Raw genomic sequence first — 26,500 nt, 5'->3', positions numbered from 1 at the left:
CGAATTACCAGACATGGCCGCGCATAATGTTACCACATTATAACCAGGTGTTAATACGAGATAAACTTGTGTTATTGGCGATTAAAATCAGTTTCTATATATAGCAACAATTATTCATTTGTAAATAATAAATTGTATTGCAAAACAAAAGCTCTTTTTGAATGTCATACATTAAAATTATAGTAGTTTTGAATGATCTTGAAACTATAAACAAATATTCTAATAAGTATTATCTTATTTGAATTAAATAATCTCGAAACTTTTAAATTATATCTGAAAAACGTATTTTGCAATAGATATTATCAAAATGAAATTTTCTTTAGCTGTGCACTTTTAGAGAGGAAAAAATCTTATGGGTTTACGTCTCCGCCATTCTTATAGCAGCCAGCTGATGATAGTGTTTTGTTTGATTACTATGACAGTCTCTATAACTAACATTTTTTTTTAATTAAGAATAGGCTTAGGTTACATTAAATCACGCTGTGACTTATAGGTCTTAAGAAAAATTATGAAAGTAAAGGTATCCGATATGTGTATAGGGGTTGTTATCATAATGTTCATTTCTTCAAAGTCGGTTAAAAATGTCCAAATATTGACGTCTTCACAATCATATCTCCTAAACCGTTACGTAACAATATTATCAACGGGAGATGTCAGATCAATACGGGCCCTTTATTTGCGCCCTTGTACCTGTTCAATAAGTTTTTTTTTTGGTTTTATTTTTTCGGAAACGGATATAGCCAAGGTGTCGCCGGCCAGTAATGATTTGAACCTGTTAGAGTTAGGTGCGATGATTTTTTTTTAATTTTTCGATATTAAATAGTTTTAATTTTTTTTTTGTAGTTATGAAAGGTCCGTGTAATTTTATATTGAATGGAATACTCGATGGATATCGATTTGGATTTTCGTAAGTTTTTTTTTTTTTTTTACTTTGAACGGCGAACTGAATCGAGTTAAGAAAATTAAAATAAGAAGAAAAAATATAGTCTGTGAAAGTTTTCAGTGTTTTTCTCAAACAGTTCCGGAGTTATATTGCGTCACGAAACTTACAGATGACCAGACGGATACGCATCAAATACAGCAAGTAATAATTAATAATAAATATATATTTTTTGATTTATATTATGGCTTTATATTTTACAGTCATCTTTTAATTCAAAAATATGAAAAAAAAAATTTAGTGTATTAAATAAAATTAATTCTATAAACTATATTTTATAATAGTTACTAGCGACCCGCCCCGACTTCGCACGGGTGCAATGCTGATACTAAATATACTACAGAATGTCTTTATTTATAGTGTGAAGCTAACTTTATATGTTAACTAGCTGACCTGGCGAACTTTGTATCACTTTATTTTTTTCTGAAATATAATAATAACATAATATATCAAAATAACATATAGCCTATCTTTTAAGTTGGATCAAACTGCACACGGTGTGCAAATTTGACTAAAATCGGTTAAGTAGTTTAGGAGTCAATTGAGGACGAACATTGTGACACGAGATTTATATATATTAAGACACCTTATTTTTTTCTGAAATATAATAATAACATAATATATCAAAATAAAATATAGCCTATCTTTTAAGTTGGATCAAACTGCACACGGTGTGCAAATTTGACTAAAATCGGTTAAGTAGTTTAGGAGTCCATTAAGGACAAACATTGTGACACGAGATTTATATATATTAAGATAACATATAATAACAACATTCAAATATGCGTCGTTAGATTACACGTTATTACAGAATGCGTTGAGGAAATAAAGGTTCACTGCTCGTTCCCCGTAGGTGATAGCGTGATAATATGTAGCCTATATGTTGACCCGACTTCTTAATAATATTTGTGTCAAATTTGAAGTAAATCCATGCAGTACTTTTTGAGTTTATTCCGGACATACATACAGACAAACAGACAAAAATTCTAAAAACTATATTTTTGGCTTCGGCATCGATTGTGGATTACACCCCAAGTATTCTTTTTGAAAAATATTCAATGTACAGTTTTGACTTTCCTACCATTTTATTATATGTATAGATTATTTTATTTCCTGTCATACGGACAAATCAAATGAAAAATCATTATCTCAGTAAACGAAAAACGAATTTGTCAAAATCTTGATGTCTTTACATAAATTTTTAGGACCTGGGTGACCGAGCTTAGCTCGGTATTTTTAGTAAATCGTGTTTTTTGAAAATCATATTTAAATACGAATTACATATTGATAAAATATGAATAATATTTTTCGATTTTATTTTTTTTAGAAAAAAAAAGAAAAAAAAACGATAATCGATCTGGAATACGTGAGGATTCGAACCATGATCTTTTCGGCCGAGCGCGATCGGCCGATTTCCCCTGAGCTATTACAACTTTATTGACAGATGCGAAATTTACCTTCTTATTCTAACGATATTGTAGCCATTTTTTCATTGCCTAAAAACAGGGATAAAACGACATTTTCTAAAAATGAATCCTAGCTAGATTTATTTATCTCCCCCGTAATCCCCTGTATACTAAATTTCATGAAAATCGTTGGAGCCGTTTCCGAGATTCAGATTATATATATATATATATACAAGAATTGCTCGTTTAATAGTATAAGATTGTAGTATAAATTAAAAAAAAATACCTAATATGTAACATAAAATTAATTCAAGATTATATTAATAATAAAAATGTGTCGGTTTCAATTTTCATAGTAATTTTGATAGAATTTTACTATGGATGTCTTTTTAAGTTTGACTTTATTTTAATTGTAATTTTGTTTGAATTTTAGTACCTTGATTGGATTTAAATTTAAATTGGATTTTGAAACTAGCTGTAATTCGCACTAAAAAAAAAATCACAAATTAAAAATCATACGTGTTACAATGTCATCCTAACGTTAGTTTTTAAGTTATAAGATTGTTACTAACACTTGTAAATCTGAATTAAATAAATTATTATTATTATTATTACCCGTCGTAGGTTACGACCTATTCGTGCAAAATATGACTAAATTAATAATAATTGAAATTTTAATCAAAAGAGTAACTGCGGAGTTTTTACCGATTCCTCTTTGCATAGTCTACAGCTTTGCAATAACTTTATAGTAGAAGATCCGAACTAGAGATGACCTTCACCCATTGCTTAATGGATGAAAATTAATTTACATTTATTTTAGTGTATTAGAATAATAATCGCGAAAGTGTTGAGTGAAAATTTCTATACCGTGTCGTGTGTATAAATATATAATATAAATTTGAAAATTTTAATTTTATTTATCTAGGAGTTTAAATAATAAATGTAATACCTACCGACAGTATGAAGCCTGTTGAAAATGCAAATGTTGGGTTGTCTATTATTTTTCTGGCATAACTACTGGGTGGCAGGCATAAACATGTTACTTTCACCCACATGCTTAATAAATAAATCTTACATCAAAATGGACGCTATTTCACTGCAAAAACAATGATATGGGGTTATATGCTAAAATTCTGGTTTGAATGGCAGCTGTCGAATATAATATAGCCTAGCCAGGAAATTCCTAGCCAAGCCTTTCGCAATTTATCTGTAACGAAATAAAAAAGATAATTATTTAATTTTTATCCATTAGGCAGGGAGGTGAAGATCACGTCTAGTTCGGATCTCAGACTTATTAGTTAATTTAAAAATACTAATATAATTGTACTTCGTAAAGTGATGATTCAAAGGTGCCTTTGGAGCCTTTTTAAAATTAATTTTTAATTTTTTATGAAAAAAAAAATCTCGAAGTTTTTAAATGAAATTTTTAATCTCTCTTATTAAGAAATTAGTTAACACGGCATACGTCGTATCGTAATATATTTTACATGAACATATGATTTTTTTTTTGGATTTTCGATTTATAATACCCACAAGAAAACATTCAAATTTGATCCAGTCGTTCGAAAGTTACGCGCGTACAATTCGACGATTCATTTTCATTTATATATACATACTTCATAAAATAACGTTTTAAAAGTTTTTTTTTCTTTATTAAATAATAGAATCTAATAAAACAATATTAGAAAAAAAAACCTAAAATGGAGCCAATCGTAATGACGGCCATATGTCGTCTTTATGTTATTCGTTTGGGGGAATTTGTATTCCTGTAATCCTGACGGTAATTTGTAAGTATTACCGTGAATTATTCATTTTTCGATGTTGTTTTCCCGCCGAGCGCCATCTTGAATTTTTTTTGAGGTTTCAAGTGTTCTTGCAGATTATAAATATGGATGTAGCTTCGTTAGCGCGGAAAATTATAATTTTTATAAGGATGAGGTTTTATATGTGGTTAAATTAAAAACCAAATAGTTTTGAAATTGTTTTGATAAGGCTTTTTAAATATGTGGTATGTATAAAACTTATTATGTACTGTTTGTTTGTTTTCAAAAAAATAAATAAATAAGTATTATTAAAAAATAAAATTTGTAACAAAATATATTATTTGCTACTATTATTATTATTATTTATTATTTAAATTATTTTGGCTTTGTATTATGTTCATAAAATACGTACACCTATATAGGTTTTAAAGGTTTAACATGGATTTTCTTTTTGTTTTTTTTTTCTAATGAATTGTGGTTCTGCTTGTAACGTTATGTAAATAAAAAATAAATACGGAAATACTAGATGTGCCCTGCGGTTTCACTCGCGGTCATTAATCTAAACGAAATACAGACTAATATTTAATTTTGGACAAGTTACATATAAGTGCCAAATTTCATTAAAATCGTTCCAGTAGTCTTGAAAAGGCAAACATCGTGACACGAGATTTATAGATAATGTATCTTCCAGCCTGCCGGAAGGACAACCGACCGAGCTCCATAAACGCTGCAATCATGAAGGAAAAAAGCAAAAACGCAGCAAGATCCAGGAGGGAGAAAGAAAACGCGGAGTTCCTCGAGCTGGCCAAGCTGCTGCCCCTCCCCGCGGCGATCACCTCGCAGCTCGACAAGGCCTCCGTCATCCGGCTTACGACGAGCTATTTGAAAATGCGACAAGTTTTCCCTGATGGTATGTTTAGTGTTGTTCTATGAATATTTTTTGGTCGGTTGCGGATAAAATTTATCGGACAATTTTTCACCTACATACCTACGTCGTATTACTTGTCGATGTTATTGGAGTCGGCTTTATTTCGTTTGCGAAGAAACACAATTACACATACTTATTTCATATTTTGTCCACAAATATAACGAATCGGTTGCTTTAGTTTTTACAGTCTCTTCTTCCACCAGGGTTAGGAGACGCGTGGGGCGCAGCGCCCCCTCCCCCACAGCCCCGAGAGCTCTCCATCAGGGAGCTGGGGTCGCACCTTCTCCAGACACTAGACGGCTTCATCTTTGTGGTAGCTCCGGATGGCAAGATCATGTATATCAGTGAGACAGCGTCAGTACATCTTGGATTAAGTCAGGTTTGAACATCGCACCTTGGTATAACGTTTTTTGATTTCATTAATTTGTTATTTTAAGGCTAATTTTACATTACTCGTAAATAATAAAAACTAGTGTGCTTTAGACCATACGACTAAAGTAAACCTTCTTTAATTTCATTTATCTTATATCTCCCTCTCAGCTTCCGTTCACCTCGCCCGATCACACTTTTCCTAACGCTCTCGTCACGCATTATTCCCCAAGTTAAGCGTCCGTAAAGAAATCTTACTTCAAAAATCACAATAACAAAATATCCAAATAAATTATTAGGATAACATTTCGAAACTTTTAGTTACAATGCTGAATAGTCATTTTTAATCAAAAATCATCCACGTATGTCTTTTCTAAAATTTAGCATTCCATTGCTTATCCGTGAGCGGTCTTTTAACACATTGGCACTTTAGGCCAGCAGTATTCAGGTTGCAGTATATTTTAGACAACTTTGGTAGGAAATACGTGTATAGTCCGATGGTAAGCAGCTACCATAATACTTACTAAACTGGGAAGTCGGGCTGAGCTTTTAACTAGGGCATTTCCAGCTGTGTTGTAATACTGGTCTGGCTTCACGAGTCTACGATTGACTTGATTTGATATCGCATAGACCACAAACGCCTTTGTCGAGGTCTGGACATTTATATTTGTGCCGTATTGCCTTTTTTTTATGTGGCGAAAATCCAGAGAGGTTATACTAGACTCCTACGGCCTAAAAACCTCTATATAGGTTATTGTGCTGTGTGGTTACGGCATTAAGAATATAGCCACCCCCTCTCTTCCCGTGAGTATCGTAAGAAGCGACTAAGGGATAACACTGTTCCACTACCACCTTGGAACTTAAAAAGCCGAACGATGGCGGGATAACCATCCAACCGCTGGCTTTGAAATACACAGGCCGAAGACGGGCAGCAGCATCTTCGGCGCGACAAAGCCAGCCCTGCAGTCACCAATCCGCCTGCCCAGCGTGGTGACTATGGGTAAAACACATGAGTTCATTCCATTTTTGGCGCAAACTTGTGGAGGCCTAGGTCCAGCAGTGGACTGTAATAGGCTGAAATGATGATATAGATTAATGAATAGTTATTATTTTCTCAGGTGGAACTGACTGGCAACTCGATATATGAGTACATTCACCAAGCGGATCATGAAGAAATGAACGCGGTACTCAGTTTACAGCATCCGCATTCGTATCTCGGACACCCACCACTTGGGTAAGATTGGATTACTGGCACTAACTATTAAAATTTAGTACAATTGTAATTATATATATATGTATATATTTTTTATATAAACAGGTCGACAAACATGCGTACTGCTCACCTGATGGTAAGCGATTACCATAGCCTATAGGCGCCTGCAACACCAGAGACATCGCAAGCGCATTGCCGACCCTACCCCTAATCCCCCGGGAGCTGTGGTCACCTTACTCACCAACACTGCTTGAAAGCAGTACTGTATTTATGTTAAGCAGTATTATTGTATGTATAGATTTGTTAGTTAGCTAGTTTACCCGTTGCAAGTTTGTATTTTGACCATCGTTACCCTTAATTTTCATTGTTACCCAGTTACCCGGTAGGGGGAACGTGGAGTCCCAACGTGGATATCGAGTGTGAAAGAGCGTTTTTCATTCGTATGAAATGTGTCCTGGCGAAAAGGAACGCTGGTCTCACAACTTCCGGTTATAAGGTAATAAATTTTACCCGTTACATTTTTAATCATACTTACCCTTACCTAAATTATTATATTATTAAAGCAGATTGAATTTTATTGCGTAAAAAAACAATTCTTGGATATCTATGTCTGAACGGGTTACTTCAACTGGCCAATTTGAATGTTCTAATTTACTATGATTTAATTAGTCAAGAGGCGTAGCCAAGCTAAGTGTCAGCAACGAGTCACTATTTTCTTAACGCGAATATATTGTAGAATCTATGTAATAATTGTTATGTTTTTATATATGTATTTGTGTTTATGTAATTATTATAAACTATGTCTGGGAGTTGTTTCGCGATTACCCCGAATTTTCGTAAGCATATTTATATATTATTATAGTAAATATTTACCCCATCTTCGTATGAGCGATACGTTTAAGGGTTTCTAAGCATTCCGGGTTCTAAATTAATTAGATTTGATACTTAGGGAAATATTGTCTAATTTATCAATCGTAGATTACATATTAACTTTTTAACCGACTTTAAAACAAGCAGATTCTCAATTCGATTGTAAATTTTTACTAGGTGTAACGATTTTGATTCGAAAATTGGTGTGTGTCGTGTGTATTTGCTGGTTCGATTCCCGCTCAGATTAGATATTTGTATTTGTAAAAATTATTTATTTCCGGTTTGAATGTCTGGCCTTGTGGGTCTCCCCACCGTGCCTCGGAGAGCGCGTTAAGCCGTCGGTCGCGGTTGTTCTCATAAATACCTGATAGCGATCATTACTCATAGTAGGGAAGATATCCGCCAACACGCAGTGGAGCAGCGTGGTGGATTAAGCTCCAACCGTTCTCCTACATGGAGAAAGAGACCTATACCCAATAGTGGGATAATATAGGCTGAATCCATGAATGCATTATTTTACTTCAAAATCGATTATAGAGTACCCTCCAAATTTTTTTTCTAACTACCTTCAATGTACATAATAAACAGTTTTATTATCAGTATAGACAGTGTTTATCTATCTGTGTAAATATAGCACAGGAATTATCGAATGTTATTTTAAAATAAATTCACTCAACACTCATTCAATCATACAATTAGTTCAATAAGTTTTTGTTATTTTTTACGCTTGCACCCCGACGCGTGTGTGTGTTTGTGTAATGGGGTGTATAATTAGTTTAGGGCGGTGAGTGGGATATGCAGATTAACAAGTTTGTCCGTCTGTACGGAATATGTAATGTGGAATATTCATATTTATTTATTACTAGTAGATCTGGTGAAGTTTGTAACGCTTTATTTTTGAAGTGAATAATACGGCTTTTCAAAAATTTTCTTTATATACTAACCTTGTCCTAAAATAAGGAACAAGAAATGGAATTGTCTAATTCGACGGCAGTCGTTTAGAAGTTATGCGCGTACATACATTTCGGTTTCCTTTTTATTTATATAGATTTGAGCATTTTATCTGATTTGAGAAATCACTACATAGTATAAAACAAAGTCACTTCCCGCTGTCTGTATGCGTAGATTTTTAAAACTACGGAACGGATTTTGATGCGGTTTTCTTTAGTAAATAGAGTTATTCCAGAGGAAGGTTTATATGTATCAGACTTATATGTATCAGACATGTATAATATAGTAGGGGAACATTTACATTATTACATTGCAAATATTTATGTTATATTTTATATTTAGTATCAGCATTACACCCGGACGAAGCCGGGGCGGGTTGCTAGTATTATATAATTTATAGTTTAATGATTTTTCCTCTCGCTAACCGATTTCAAAAAAGAGGAGGTTCTCGATTCGACTGTATTTTATTATATGCGTGTTACCTCAGAAATTTTTACTGGGTGGACCGATTTCGATGATGCTCTTTTTAATCGAAAGCTGTTATTCGTCGTGTGGTTGAATGTGTTGTTATCTCTAATAATACGTATTTTCTCGATAGTTACCTCATCTGTTGTCGTTGTATTGTTGATGTAATTGAAGTCGGTTTTTATTAGTTTGCAAACAAATACAATTATTATACTACTACCACACCTGAAGTGAGAGAGTGACATATATTGAGTGAGCCTTTTTTAGCTGTGGAATATTTTGATATAATTTCAAACTCAATGTACTTGCTTTTCAATAGAAACTCTCAAAGAAACACGTTATAGTCCTAACCGCTTTTCTAAGCCCTGTCCTATACCCAAATGTTGTCTGGAAGAAATCGCTCTTTTAGCGATAAGACCGCCTTTGTGCATCTTCCTCTAATTGTACTACTTTTGTTTGTATCTTTTAATGGTGTGCAATCCCTACTAATATTATAAATGTGAATGTAAGTTTGTTTGTAACGCTTTCAAGCGAAAACTACTCAACCGATCATCATGAAACTTTGTACACATATTTTTAGAAGTAACATAGCTTCAGCCTGTAATATCCCACTACTGAGCATAGGCCTCTTTCCCCATGTAGGAGAAGGATCAGAGCTTAATCCACCACGCTGCTCCAATGCGGGTTGACGGATATAAGAATGAGTAATGATCGCTATCAGGTGTACATGATAACAACCAGGAACGACGGCTTAACGTGCTCTCCGAGGCACGGTGGGGAAACCCACAAGGACTCCACAAACACCCAGACCACGGCAAACACCTGTATGGCCAATACAAATGTTTGTCATGTGCGGGGATCGAACCCGCAACCGCCAGCGCAACAGGTACAATCCATGGCTGTAACCGTTGCGCCAACGCGGCGTCAAGGCGACGTTAGAAGTAACATAGGATACTTTTTATTTAAAAAAAGTTAAATGCTAGCAAAGCCGCGGGTGAAAGCTAGAAAAAAATATTATTATTATTACCCACAGGATTATTTACCCTCATTTATGTAATTAGTGGCCTATAGGATAAGATAAGGATTATGAGCACGTAGATGTTTTGCGAGCCTTAAGAAACAATTTAAGACTGATGGTATGAAAGACAGTATGAGGAGTGAAGTAGTGTGACAAAGTAACGCTGTTCTTTTTTCATACAACTAGGTCGGCAAATAAGCGAACAGCTCAACTGATGGTAAGCGTAATTACCGTAGCTTAGACGTCTAAAACACCAGAAGCATCGCAAGCGCGTTGTCGACCCCGCCCCTCAACCCTCCCCAGAAGCTGTCTACCTTACTCACACAGGATCACAACACTGCTTACTGCTGACTGTGTTACTGCCTGATACTAGCAAATGTATATAAATATTTTAAATAGCCCGTTGGCAACCCTGCCCATTAGCTCGGGCCTATACACTTAAAGCTGAATCACGTTTTAACCTATAATATTCCACTGCTGGGCAAATCCCACTTTTTTAGGAGAAGGATCTGCTCCACTGCTGGTTGGCGGATTTGTTCCCTACTATGAGGAACAATCGCTTTTAGGTATTTATGATAACAACCTGGACCGGCAGCATAACGTGCTCTCCGAGGCTCAGTGGGGAGTCCCATGAGGACGACCAACCGAAAAACAAATATTTGTATAAATACAAATATCCATCCCAAGCGGAAATCGAACACGGAAACCACGAATGTTTACCTACACGTACCACTAAACCAGAGCGGTTGATAAATGTGAATATTCGTTAAATCTAGGTCATCCACTGTTCTGGATACCTCCGCGCGAGGCGCTTCGGTGAGGGGATGGCTCCACTGGGGCTGGTCGCGGTGGGACACTCCCTCCCCCCCTCAGCCGTCACCGAACTGAAACTGCACTCCAACATGTTCATGTTCAGAGCTTCTCTGGACATGAGGCTGATATTCTTGGACGCTAGGTAAGATTTTTTAATATATTAGATTTTTTTTTTTCGATTTTGGGTTAAGGGTATTCTCCATAAGATTCAAAATCAATTTTAGATTCTTTATCTAAACTAAAGTATTTGTCTTTGGATTTTTCTTATTTTTGTTTTTATTAATATTTTTTATAACTTGTTTAATTTTATTTATTAAAATGATAGTGTAAATTAATTTTTTGCTGGTAACCCCGACGTAATATTAACATGGTACCACTGGTCACCCCGTGGCCAAACTCGGTTAAGCGAGGATGCATAATCTTTGAAATCTCCCGTAACTTCTTATTAGAGGATAATAAAATGTAAAGGTATGTTCACGTCGCAAAATATATAAATATAACTTAACTGACCCCGCAAAAGTTATTTTGCCATATATGTTATTAACCCCCTTAATCCCCACCACTTATAACTTAGGGGTATGAAAAATAGATGTCGGCGGACTCTCAGACCTACTCGATACCGTTCTACCCATTTCGGACGAGTGTCGTAACTAACATTTTGACACGAGAATTTTCTATATAAGAAAATAAGATATACATACATAAATAAATTGCTCACAATTTGTCATCCCACACATTTTACGTCCATAGATATTGAAGTAAACTATCTGTATGGTCCATACAAACAAATTTGTATTGCAGTCGACAGTTAAAAAAATGGGAATTATATTACCTATAAGTACTTACCTATATATACCGACTTCAAAAAAGGAAGAGGTTACTCAATTCGACCGTATGTTCGGGGATAACTGCGTCGTTTATTGACCGATTTTGATAATTCTTTTTTTTTTTGTTGGAAAGTGGTTGTATCCTGTTGGATCTGATGATGGGATCCCAGAGAACTCGAGAGAAACCCTCGAAAATCCGCATAACTTTTTACTGAGTGTACCGATTTTGATAATTTTTAATTTAATAGAAAGCCGATGTTATGTGGTCACATTTAAATTTCATCGAGATCTGATTACGTCTTTTGGAGTAATCTTTGATAATGCGTATTTACTTGACTAATTTTTCGTCTACCTACGTTGTATTACTTGTCGATGTGGTTGAAGTCGGTTTTTTCGTTTGCGAGCAAACACAATTATTATTTAACCTTGTCTTGTCATTAACGAACAGATAAAAAATAATTCAATTCTTTCCAATCGTTCAGAAGTTACGCGCGTACATGCGTTTGCAATTCGTTCTTATTTACATTTATATTGGTTACCCTTTTTATGTACGATGACTTAATAAGATTAAAACCGCGCGGCAGGACTAGTTTCGGAATATTAAAAATATATATACGTATAAGAAATAATTTCTCGATTGTTAAATATAATTCACCGTAACTTTGCGACGCTAAGCGATTTTACGAGCGAGGGATGTGCATTGTCGATAGGAATATATCGATATTATTATTTATTCAAAAGCATTCAATAGCTAAAGCGTATTATCCGGTTCGTGATTTTAGGATACGCTTAAGTCTATAATATTCCACTACTGGGCATAGGCCTCTTTCCCCTCTCATATGTAGGAGAAGAATCAGAGCTTAATCCACCATGCTGCTCCACTGCGGGTTGCTGATATATTCCCTTGTATGAATAACGATCGCTGTCAGGTGTACATGACAACAACTGGGACCGACAACTTAACGTGCTCTTCGAGACACGGTGGGGAAACACACAAGACTAACAACTTGACTGTAAATAAATATTTGTGTTGATAAAAACAATCCTCTCGGAGCGAGAATCGAATCTGCGACCGTTGGTGATTAGACGCCACCAACACGCATTACACCAGAGCGGTCGTCTAATGATAAAGATGTGTTTATTTAGTGATACCGTATTTCTTGCAAAATGTGTTTTGATGCGATTTGTACCAATAGAAAGAACGATTAATTTATATCTTAGGTATTGTGGCGAAATTAAAAAAAAAATCTCAAAAATAAACCCACGCGTGCATCTCACACCGATGACGGAACTCGCTTGATGCGACCACCGCGCTAGTTACTAATATCATTTGCTATCCAAATTCGACAAATGATCACGACGATGACGATATTCTAACACCTCACTAGCTCAGTCGATAACAAGTTATAGCATTCCAAGAATTTTATCACTAAAGAACAACCTGGTCCTGCGGTTTGCCAGTGTGCTGTGTAGAAATATTAACGATATTTAATTTGATTGATTCAGTCTAGCGTCCCACTGCTGGGCTTGGTCTCTTTCTCAATGTAGAAGAGTCGAAAGTCGAAAGATCTTAGCTCGCCATACGAATTCGTTTACATGGATTACACGATTTTGACGGTTCATTACCTCCAGCTAAAATGTCGCCTTGTCACTCAGGGACAACGTAATATTCTACTAGTGAAAGAATCACTAAAATCGTTCAAGTAGTTTTTTGAACTTACTCATTACAAACATTAAAAAATATAAGCCTTTCCTCTTTTCAACCGACTCGACCGAATTCGACTGTATATTTATTTGTGTTAGCTTATAGCTTTACTGGATGAACAGATTTTGGTGAATCTTTTGTTTTATTCGTAAGCCGGTATTTTTTGCGTTGTCCCATTTAAATTTGAGCGGGACCTGACGAATACAATAGTGTTTGAGCTATACCTAATAATACGTATTTAATTAATGAATTATTTTTATGACTACCTACGTTGTATTACTTGTCGATGAGAATCTCCACCTTTTTTGAAGTCGGCTAAAAATTATGCCTTGTGTCGGCACTCATGGCCAACGGTCCCAAGTTCAACTTTTATTAGTTCACGGCAATCACGGACGCGTTAAGCGACAACAATGACCGCTTCTACGAAATATTATGCTTGCCAGGGTCGTCGCAATTCGAACAATCAATAAATTAATTAATTAATAATACATAAAAAAAGTGAATATCTAAAAATTAGGAATGAGTTACGAGTATGTTAAAAGTTAATTTTGTTAATTAGTAGGTAATAATAATAAAAAATCCCTTAGGAAAAGTAAATAAAATATGCTAAAAAAAAAATTAATTAAAGATGAACGATCTAAATAGTTATTAAATTAACATATTATGATTAGCAAATTAATTAAATTAGTGCAGCTGACTGCATTTTCTGATCCAGGAATTGTGGGCTCGATTTTCGTCACAAACCTTAATTATTTGTATGTAAATTTATCTGGTCTAGGTAGTATGGGGTAGTACCTCGGCCTTACAGAAGATCACGGCTAAATAATACTGCTTTCAAGCAGTGTTGTGTTACTGTTGGTGAGAAAAATAGAGACAGCAGAGCTTCAGAGGGGATTTGGGGTTGGGTCGGCAACGCGCTTGCGATGCTTCTGGTGTTGCAGGCTTCTATAAGCTACGGTAATCGTTTACCATCAGGTGAGCCGTACGCTTGTTTGCCGACCTAGTGTATGTAAAAAAGGAGTGTAAAAAAAGCGTAGTCAGTCGGCTGTTACCTATAACACAAGCGCATTAAGTTGCCTTTTTTTATTTTTTATTTTTTTACGTGGTCAAAATCCATCCCTCCAGTGCGGGGGCGCCAGAAGATTATGTCAGACTTCTACTGACTAAAAAACCACCACGTGTGAGCAGTCGTCTGCCTGGGTGGGGCGAGATGGGGTCGCACTAGCATTCGCCACCTTGCCCCGGCGGTAGGCCCGGACAAAACCTCCGGGCCCCGGCACAATGGTGGAGGTGTCCTCGCTGACAACAAGACCACCCCTCAGAAAGCATTAATTTGCCTACCTTAGGTACAGACGACCGTGTGTATGTGTTATTGTATAATTATATTTACTTTATTTTTATATTTTAACTTAGATATATAAAATAATAAAAGAGTATATCCCCTAATATACTTGCGAGATAGAATAGAAGATAGTGATAAGGTGGGTCACGTGGGCTTCGGAGAGCACGTTAAGCCGTCGCTCCTGGTTGTTATCATGTACACCTGATAGCGATCGTTACTCATAGTAGGGAATATATCCGCCAACCTAGTGGAGCAGCGTGGTGGATTAAGCTCCGACCCTTCTCCTACATGGACAAAGAGAACCTACCTACCTACCCTACCTGAAGGACGGTAAAATTTTGACCTTAGAGTGGTGAAACTATTCGCTATAAATTTTGCAAATTATTTTTAAATTAGAATCAAAGTCCTTATCGAACCCGCAACCCTGACAGTTTACAGCGGTCATATCGACACACGTGTCATATGGTCAATCACATTCGCGAGTTTGACATAACTCTAACTATAAGAACAATCGTTAAATGTTTCATACATAATGAGTTATTGTTATAAATAATGAATTATACGAACTACTAGCTGAAACGCGGTATTACATGAAAACATTTTGATACAGTTGGAATATCGGGTTGAAATATAACCTATATGTTGTTCTGGGTCTCCAGCGATTTATGTGCCAAGTTTCATTAAAATCGGTTCAGTAGTTTTTGAGTGATAAGAAATTAGTAACTATCGAAACGTTAATAAGACTAGTTACGCCTCGCGGTTCCTCAATTGTTATTTCTGATATGGTCGGCATGTTGGTAGAAAAAGTAGCCATGTGTTATTCTAGATAATCTAGATCCTCAGTCATCTAGTTTAATAGTTTCACCACAATCGATTCAGTATTTTTAGCGTGAAAGAGTAATAAACGTAAATCTATCTTCACAAATTTTTATATTTATAATTTTTGGATGATTATTAATAGAATTGAGTTTTTTTATATTTGTGTGATTTAGTTTTGGAATTATAAATAAATATTATTTACTGACTTCAAAAATGGAGGAGGTTCCTCAATTCAACCATACTCAGTACGTAGATATTTGGAGATCCAGAATAACACAGGATACTTTTTATTCCGACGTTCCCCGCAATCCGCATGGCGCAGCTACGAGCAGTAACCCATAAAAAATACTAGCTATTCGCCGTGGACTACACGATTTGGACTTCGTTTCCTCGCGTTGAAATATAGCCTATGTCACTCAGTGATAACCTTATAATCTACTAATTAAATAGTTATTAAAATCGGTTCAACAATATTTTTATTTATCCAATAAAATCCAAAAATATAACAAATCTTTCTTGTTTAATATTAGTACACATTTCAACCCAGACCCGAGGCGAAAATCGAACTAACAACCCTGCAGTTATAAGGCAGTGTCACTCAAACTACGCCATAGAACCAAAATAGATATCATCGAATCATACAAAACATACCTAATATAGCGCATTTAGCGTAGTCATAGATAAAGAAATTACAGCTAATTCCATATAAATATCAATTATCAAAATAACTCGCACCTGGTCACCAGATGTGTGACACACGACACCGCGCCCCGCTCTTTTCGTTACGATGTTGATAAACAGACATACAATACAAGGTAATGACTTCCATACAAAGATTATCGATACAGGATGGATGCAAGATGGATTAATTTAAACCGCACACACTACATACCATTTATAAGTTGTTTTGCCATATATGTTATTAACCCCCTTAATCCTCCCCCCACTTATAACTTAGGGGAATGAAAAATAGATGTTGGCCGAATCTCGGACCTACCCGATATGCACATAAAATTTCATATTTTATTAAACCTCTTAACCCCCCCTTCCCCATAACTTAGGGGTATGAAAAATAGATATTGTTCGATTCTCAGACCTACCCGATATGCACACAAAATTTCATGAGAATCGGTCAAGCCTTTTCGGAGGAGTTTAACTACAAACACCGCGACACGAGAATTTTATATATTAGATATACAGAACAGGTGACAGCTGGAGATCATCCTATTATGTTATGTTATCCTGGTATCTGACAACGATTGATTTTACTGTTTATATATGAATAGCGTAAAACTAAGAAAGTAAAGCCGCAGCTAATAAGCTTTATACGAAGAATTAATCAAACAGACGCAATAGTTTAGACACGAAACAGGTTTACAGCTGAACTTAAGCTATTACTTAGTATTACTACTAAAAACCAAAAAAGATAAAACATTCAATGTTATTAAAGTTATTCTCTTAAAGTTGAAATTAATCGCTTCAGTCTGTAATATCCCACTGCTGGGGATAAGCCTCTTTCCCCATGTAGGATCATAGCTTAATCCACCACGCTACTCCAATGCGGGTTGGCGGATATGAGAATGAGTAACGATCGCTATCAGGTGTACATGATAACAACCGGGACCGACGGCTTAACGTGCTCTCCGAGGCACTGTGGGGAGACCCACAAGGACTGCACAAACACCCAGACCACGGTAAACATCTGTATGGCCAATACAAATGTTTGTCATGTGCGGGGATCGAACCCGCAACCGCCTGCGCAACAGCCACAAACCAGTGTGACCGTTGCGCCAACGCGTCGTCGTCAATTTAAAATTAAATATGTCAAAAAAGATTCATCAAAACTTTTATCTGTTAGATACCGTCATCCATCAAATAGTGTTATCTCTAACCGGTGCATGGATAAAGAAGCCCACGCCCAGCAGTGGGATGTTACAGGTGGGTAATCAAAAACACACATCATCATCATACACATCGCTTCAAAAGAATAATGACGTAAGCCATTTTGAGAATGTTTCCGTATTAGTTTTCATAATTGTATTTCTTTTTATTATCAAAGCAAAATAAACTCTATTGTAATTATATAAATTATATTTTTGTCTGTCTCTGTGAATACGTGTTGTTATTTCTTCCGCCCTTGTCAGCAATATTCTACTGATTCAGTTTTAATATTGCTTATGAAGCATATTTTTTGCTTTTATTATGATTTAATGCTGTTACTAGCTTATTGTCCGCGGTTTCGTCTGCGTGGACTACGAATTTGGGTGTCCCAATTTTCCTATTATAATATGGCCTACCATGGACGTACTTGCGATGGGGCAAGGTGACTACACCCTGACTCGAAGCTAATAATTGTGTTTGCTGGCAAACGAAAAAAACCGACTTCAATTATATCGACGAGTAATACAACGTAGGTAGACGAAAAATTTGTCAAGTATAAACGCATTATCAAAGATTACTCTAAAAGTTGTGATCAGATCTCAATGAAATTTAAATGTGACCACATGATAAATATCGACTTTTGATTAAATTAAAAATTATCAAAATCGGTACACCCAGTAAAAAGTTATGCGGATTTTCAAGTTTCTCTCGATTTCTCTGGAATCCCATCATCAGATCCTGGTTTCCTTATCATGATACCACACCAGGGATATTTCCTTTCCAACAAAAAAAGAATTATCGAAATCGGTGCATAAACGACGAAGTTAGCCCCGAACATACATTTAAAAAAATCATATAGGTCGAATAGAGTAACCTTTTTTGAAGTCGGTTAAATAATTTTTATTGGAACGAAGCTCCTTATCGCGCGGTACACACGCTGAGCAGGAAAATAGCGAGATCGAAAAAAGCCTAACACGACCTTTTCTCGACACTACTTGCTATCACTGCATAGTAAAAAAGAATGCTCAAAATCAGATCACCCACAAAAAGTTACGAGGATACAAACATAGAAAAAATACAGTCGAATCGCCTCAAAGAAGGATCTTTTGAAACTGTTTATAATTTTCTTGATAAAAGAGAGATTTTTGACAAACTTTAAACGATTTATGACAAAACAAAACAAGTAAGGAACATAAAAAACAAATTAGAAAGGGCCGTGAAACAATAAAAATTTGTTGTCAGCTATTCCCTTGCAAGGGGCGAGCGTTGGGGTGTAAACCGAGCCCGTAAGAAAGCTAATTGATACATATTTGCAGGTATTGTATTTCTAAAGCATAGTCAAACAGATTATTTATTTTATAAAAAAAGTTAATTGATTCAAATAAGGTAGATATTCTTTTTTGTTTACGTCACTAGGTCGGCAAACAAGCGTACGGCTCACCTGATGGTAAGCGATTACCGTAGCTTATAGACGCCTGCAACACCAGAAGCATCGCAAGCGCGTTACCGACCCAATCCCCCCAGGAGCTCTGGTCACCTTACTCACCAACAGGAACACAACACTGCTTGAAACAGTATTATTTAGCTGTGATCTTCTGTAAGGTCGAGGTACTACCCCAGTCGGGCCTGCTCCATATTTTAAGCAGAAAATTCCTGCTGTGCCCTACCTCAGTTAACTATTCAACTTGTGGGTCTCCCCACCGTGTTTCGAAGAGCACGTTAAAATGTCTGCCGCGGTTGTCATCATAGACACCCGCTATACTATTTTTAATTTCAGACATAACTTTATATGATTATGAAATTGTACAGCATTTGGTCAAATAAAGAATTTATTATAAAAAAAAAGTAATTAGTGACCCGCCCCGGCTTCGCACGGTTGCAAAAACTATCAGTGTACCCTGTACCTGTAATATATTATGCATGTATTATACATATAAACCTTCCTCTAGAATCACTCTATTTACAAAAGAAAACCACATCAAAATCCGTTGCGTAGTTTTAAAGATCTAAGCATACAGACAGCGGGAAGCGACTTTGTTTTTTATTATGTAATGATTAATCTGCCGTGGTGAATTAAAACTCCAACTCTCTTCTATATAAAAAGGAGACTTCTGTCCAGATATTAATTTAATATACTAACTACCTAACCGACTGTAGACGTAGTTTTCGTATCAAACGACTACATTATAGAGAAATAAATCACAAATATATATAAATATATCTGAACTGACAATGCAAATATAAAACGTTAAAAAATTTAATTTATTTATTTATTTATTTATTTATTGGTTTACCAGCAGTTATTACACTAAAACATTCATTACAAAACAGAACATACATTATACTTAATCTAAGTACACAACTCATGTAGGTAAACACCGCATGCATATAGGTAAATACAATTCAGTAAACAAAGATAAGATCAGTTATCCAAAACAGTGATTAAACTAATACTACAAAACTGATGGCAAATCAAAAGCAAGATTATGAACTTGGCTCCTAAAATGCAGAAATGTTGTGCCAAATATATCAATCTGTTTGCTGTAGTGATTGTGTATCTTACTTAGTCGTGAAACTGGCGAGTTAGTGCCCAAAACTGATCTTCGAAAAGGGGGATACAGGAGCATAATGGGTTTTCTAGGATATTTGCGAGGGATAGTGAAATTAAATTTTTATAGTAATTCAGAACAGTCAATATTGTTACGTAACAATTTAAACAAAAATAATAAATCGGATAAGTTCCTACGCTTCTCTAATGAATCCATTTTGAAATATTTCAGGCGTTTCAAATAGCTAGGTTGTTTTTTAGCAACACCGGTAGAGTACGCTAGATGATGTACAAATCGCTTTTGGATTCGCTCGATTCTTAGGCTATGTGTTGCATAATGAGGCCGCCAAGCTACGACGCAATACTCAAGTATGCTTCTTACAAGACCCATTATACAGCAAAATTTTATTATTTGGAGACCGGAATGATTTTAGGTTTCTAATAAGAAATCCCAACATTTTAGAAGCTTTCTTCACAATATTATCAATATGAGGAACAAAAGTTAGCTTGGAATCAATCATTACACCCAGATCTCTAACAGTATCTACGCGACTGAGACTTATGTCGTTGATATTATAACTATACTGTATCTTATTTAGTTTACGGGTAAAAGTTATTTGAGAGCATTTTTTAAGATTTAGTTGCATACCATTAATTCTGCACCATTCAGAAAGTCTTTCAATATCACTTTGAAGTAGCATTGCATCTGTATTGGATTTTATTACACGAGATAATTTTAAGTCATCTGCGAATAAGTATGGAGTAGAATATAGGAAGCAACTCGGGAGGTCATTAATAAAAATATTAAACAAAATAGGTCCCAAATGCGATCCTTGTGGAACACCTGAAGCAATTTTGAATTCATTCGATCTATAAGCATCAGCCACAACGAAAAAGGTACGATTTGATAGATAGGAGATAATCCAATGAAGCAATGACCCGGAAAAGCCATATGATGACAGCTTTTGAACTAAGATGTGATGCGATACCTTATCGAAAGCTTTGCTGAAATCAGTGTACACCACATCCACTTGTTTGTTTGCGTCAACAGATTCCAAAACATTCTCAATAAAATTGACCAAATTACTGCATGTGGATCTAGCGACAGTAAAACCATGTTGGTGGTTTGACAAGTATTTTGTAAAGTAATTTTGAATTAAGGGGCATATTAATGCTTCAAAAGTTTTTGCTAAATTTGGAAGAACGGATATTGGTCTGTAATTGCTAACTATTCCTGCCTCAACATCAGGTTTAAGAATGGGGACCACTTTCGCAAGTTTCCATCTATCAGGGAAGATGCCAGATCTTAGGGATTGATTAAATACTAAACTCATAGGTATTGCTAACTCATCAGCACATTCTTTCACAAAGATTGGCGGAACATTATCCGATCCCGGTCCCTTTGATATATCAAGACTTTTAAGAGATTTAACTACAGTTTGTCGGTCGATGGCTATACTGGAAAATGAATCAAAGTGATTCGATAACAATTTAGAAAACAAGGAAGATGAACCCTGGGATTGACTAGATGGATTATATACAGAAGAAAAGTAGCTACCAAACATGTTACAAATATCACGTCCATTGCTTGCCACATCATTGCCATGCATAAGTAATGCAGGATAAGTACTCTTGCCATTTCGCTTTGATTTCATAAAAGACCAAAAAATTTTGGGATTTATTTTAATTTTGCTTTCAATGTTATTTATATAGTACTTATAGTTTTTTTTAGCTAGGATTTCAAAACGCTTATTACATAACTGCATTGAAACCTTATCTAATGGATTTTTATACATTTTATATCTTAATAATACATAAGTAAAAAATAAATAAAATTGGAGTGTCTGTATGTAATATTAATATAACCGCTTTTTACTAAATGCATATGAATGTATGTATACACGGTACATATACCACAATAACATTTTTTTACAATTTTTGTCTGTCTGTCTGTGTTTGTTCCGGCTAATCTCTGAAACGGCTGGACCGGTTTTGACGGGACTTTCACTGGCAGATAGCTGATGTAATAAGGAGTAACTCAGGCTACTTTCATTTTTGAATTTTTTTTCTTTTATAACTCTGCGAACTGAACAAAAACTTTTTTGTTAAATTCCGCGCGGATGAAGTCGCGGGCACAGCTAGTATTTATATAAAAAAAATAGATTAAGCTTAATTAAATTTCACCGATCCCAAAAATAATAATTACGTATGAAAAATAATAAAAGTTTATTAATTCGCAAAATCAATTAATATTTTTCTGCAATATTTTTTTTAATAATTAAGTTTTTCGCTCGCGTATTGAAGAGGGAAACCAAAATCCCTATTTTTTCTATTTTGAAAGGGTCTTTAACAATGCGTGAGAGTTAATTGCCGGAAGTGATCAGGTTCTTTTTGTGTCAACACTTTTTCCGGATGATAAAACAATAGTCGAGGGCTCGACACGTGATATACTTGTAAAGCCCTTTTGAAATATATATTAGCTCAAACACAATACACTTTTTATTTAAACGTCGAGTAACATGATTATTATTGTGTTGGTGTTGTATGAAATTATAATTTATCAATCTTATTATTATGAGTTTTATAATTATGCTTCAAATATTAAAAAACCTTTTTGAACTATGTACCATCATACTATTTATTTAATTATATATGTGTCATTTTTATGTATATTTATCAAAAAAAAAAATCCTACATCAGTCAGCAGTTACCTATAATACAAGCATTAAGTTGCTTACCGTACGAACAGACGACCGTGTGTGTATGTTATATGATATTTATTTAAGCCATTTCTTTATGATATATTGATTTGTTTGTAATTTTATTTAATACAATCCTGAAAATAATCAATACATAAAAATATATGAAATTCGGTGCAGTTGTACGTGTGTAACGCGCGTCCATAAATTTCTGTCAAAAGTTGTTCTTGCGTTCTGTCAATAGTTAATAGTAATTTTTTTTTGTTTTTTTTGTATTAAAACCTTCGTAATAGAACACACAAAAAATAAAGTAGCCAATGTGGTCGAGCCATTCTCGAGTTAGACGCTTAGCAACATTCATTTTTATTTATATATTATCTTATTATCAAGTAAGGTCAATAGGCCATAGAAATAGTTCACGACTAGTGCATAGTGAACAAGTTATATACCATACAAGCCATAAAAAGTTACATAATCACCGACAGATGTGGAGTAATATGGAGCAGCTCGTTTGGGGTAGTACCTCGACCTAACAGACGATCACAGCTGAATAATACTGCTTTCAAGCAGTGTTATGTTCCTGTGGTGGGTAAGGTGGCCAGAGCTACAGGGGTAATTGGGGGTAAATGTTTCTAGTGTAGCAGAAGTCTATAAGCTACGGTAATCGCTTACCATCAGGTGAGCCGTACGCTTGTTTGCCTAGTTATATACTATACTAATATTAAAAGTTTGTTTGTTTAAACGCCATAATCTGTGGAACTACAGCTGCGATTTAAAAAAATATTTTTGACCTGAATAGCCTTTAGCGAGGAAGGCTATGGGCTATATAATTATTATAACGTTTTCCGCTCAAATCAACGCGGGTCAAACCGCAGGACACAGTTGTTAATATAAAGTAATCTTGTTTTCCAGAGTGGCGTCACTGACCGGCTACGAACCCCAGGACCTGATAGAGAAAACCTTGTACCACTACATACATGGCACTGATGTATTACACATGAGATATTCACATTGCACACGTATGTATGACAGTTATTGCGTTTTATTTATTTGTATAAAAAAGAAAAAATATAACTGAAGCAGAGCAGCGTCTGCGGTGCGACAAAGCCAGCCCTGCGGTCACCAACCCGCCTACCCAGCGTGGTGACTATGGGCAACACACATGAGTTCACGTTATGTTTGAAGTAAACTTGTGGAGGCCTATGTCCAGCAGTGGACTGTATAGGCTGTAATGATGATGAATGATGAGGCAGGGCACAGCAGGAAATATGCTGCTCAAATCTGGAACAGCCCGACTGGGGAAGTACCTCGACCTTACAGAAGATCGCTTCAGCCTGTAATATCCCACTGCTGGGCATATCTCATAAATCTTTTTCCATTTAGGGGAAGGATTGGAGCTTAATCCACCACGCTGCTCCACTGCGGGTTGGTGGATATGTTCACTACTATGAATAACGATCGCTATCAGGTATTTATGATAATAACCGGGACCGACGGCTTAATGTGCTCTCTGAGGCACGGTGGGGAGACTCACAACGACAGACATCAAAACCGGAAAGAAATATTTGTACAAATACAAATATTCATCCCGAGCGGGATTCGAACCGGCGGACCGTAGGTGTTTTAGGCGACTGCTCTCACCACTATACCAGAGCATTTGTTGATATATCTATACATATATATTATTGATTATATTTATTTGTATGGTTATGGCAATCGTATTTTTTTTGTCTATTAATACATATGTGTGTGTGTGTGTGTATGTGTGTGTGTGTGTGTGTCTTTCTATGATATTTTTTCTTACTATATTCCTTTTGTTTATATATAATTTTCTTCCATTGTTAGTTTCCTCTACCTAAATTTGCATGGTTGCTTCTTTAGCAAAATGGCGCCTCTTGTACGAATACATTTCTCTTGTAAATATTGTAACTCTGTACTCGTAACATTTCTGGTGTCAATAAGGCGTACTTGTATTGTATCGTACGGTACTGTATGGCACCCCCAGTGCTGACGAAGGGGCAGGTGACGTCGCGCTACTACCGCTTCCTCACGAAGGCGGGCGGCTGGGTGTGGATGCAGAGCCACGCCACCATCGTGCACAACTCGCGCTCCTCGCGCCCGCACTGCATCGTGTCCGTCAACTACGTGCTCAGGTGCCTGTCGACTGGAATGTCTGACTAGATATGTTTAGAAAAGTCTTTGATATCTTCAAAAGTATCTAACCTAACCTAACTATTTCTTTTTTAACCTTTTTTTTTACGTGGGTAAAATCCATCATGGATACCCTCTAGTGCGGGGGCGCCAGAGGGTTATGTCAGACTCCTACTGACTAAAAAACCTCCACGTGTGAGCAGTCATCCACCTGGGTGGGGCGAGAGGGGTCGCGCTAGCATTCGCCACCTCTTTCTTTTTTTTTCTTTTTTCTTTTTTAACCTAACCTAACCTAATGAAATTACATACTTGGCTTCGGCCTTACTTTACCAGTCATCGAATCAGAAGAAAAATAAAGTTACTTCAGACTTGGCTCCGGCCTTTTGATATATCAGAACGAATCTTACAAATTCAGACTAGGCTGTATGGATTATAGTCCTTTGCCTTTCCCTATTGGGGATAAATTTTAAAAAAACAACAACTAACCTAACCTAACTTTTTATTAGCTGTCCAATGTAGAAATGAGTATATCAGTCAATCAATTCAGTCTATTCCGTAAGCCTAACCGAGTTCGCGCCAGACCCGGTTTTTCGCCAGTGTAGGCTGGATAATGGAATAAATAAAATTTCATTTTCATCCGAGTTGTTACTTTTAATAAATAGAATTGAACAATACATTCATGAGGTATGATAGGATATATCCTGCTCAAAATATGGAGCAGCCCGACTGGGGTAGTACCTCGACCTTACAGAAGATCACAGCTAAATAATACTGCTTTCAAGCAGTGTTGTGTTCCTGTGTGAGTGCGGTAAAGATATCCCAAGGATCAGTGATAATCAACTTTTTCGACCGTAATTGTAAAAATGCGCTAATTAATAAAGCAAATTATATTAAATAAAACTTTTCTTTACAGCGATATAGAAGAAAAACATCTAATCCTGAACATCGACCAAGGACCACCGAAGCTCAACGAAAATCTCCCCACACCCCCCCTTACACAGAGACAAACAGACAAAGTCAACCACCCCATAAATGAAAACGAATTTAGCACCGATTCAAGCTACAACTACTCAGACTACACCCTCCCAGTTATCCCCCCTTACGAAAACCACGAAGAATACCAAAACGGAAGCTACCAGGAGCTCTTTTACGAAAACTATACGGAACCGGAAGTGGTTCCAAATAATTACGCGTACCCGCAAAACCAAAGACCATTTTCCGCTAGTTCGTCATCGTGCAGTTCGATTGAGAGTTCAGAAATAAATCAATATAATTACACGAATCTTATTTCCTTTTACGGCCACACTAATCAACAAAATGGCCGCCAGGTTGACGGTAATTTTGGCGGGAATTTCGGTAAGATGACACCGAGTCCGTCTGTGCAAGACACCGCGTATACGAGTGTCATAGTTGATAACACCCAACAATTTCATCACAGTACTGTTAATGAATTTGTACATTGATAAAACAAATACATATACAGGAGTATATAATCGAGAGACATTCAATTAAACCACACACACTATATACCTTTTATAAGATATATACAGAACATCAGTCAAAAAATAGAAGCAGTCTAAGATCAGCTGTAAACCTATTTCGTGTCCAAACTATGCTGCTGATAATTTTATCACAAAATGAGAGCCACTATAGAAAAGCAGAACTTTAAAAAATCTGAAGTCGTTTCCATTACAAATATATATATATATATATATATATATATATATATATATATATATATATATATATATATATATATATATATATATATATATATATAAATAAAACCTTT

General features: G+C 35.8%; 1 protein-coding gene across 1 annotated transcript; it reads left to right on the top strand.

Moving 5' to 3' along the window:
- Window positions 1-4,844: 4,844 nt before the first annotated feature.
- Window positions 4,845-26,230, top strand: LOC123667115 (single-minded homolog 2). Its single transcript, XM_045601093.1, has 8 exons — window positions 4,845-5,019; window positions 5,241-5,416; window positions 6,525-6,640; window positions 6,995-7,115; window positions 10,700-10,878; window positions 23,470-23,576; window positions 24,563-24,710; window positions 25,622-26,230. The coding sequence occupies exons 1-8, from the start codon at window positions 4,845-4,847 to the stop codon at window positions 26,169-26,171; spliced, it is 1,572 nt and encodes a 523-aa protein (XP_045457049.1). The 3' UTR covers window positions 26,172-26,230.
- Window positions 26,231-26,500: the final 270 nt, after the last annotated feature.

This window comes from Melitaea cinxia, chromosome 27 (assembly GCF_905220565.1).
Source record: "Melitaea cinxia chromosome 27, ilMelCinx1.1, whole genome shotgun sequence".
Classification (NCBI taxonomy): domain Eukaryota; kingdom Metazoa; phylum Arthropoda; class Insecta; order Lepidoptera; family Nymphalidae; genus Melitaea; species Melitaea cinxia.
This window is presented reverse-complemented; position numbering and strand designations above follow the sequence as displayed.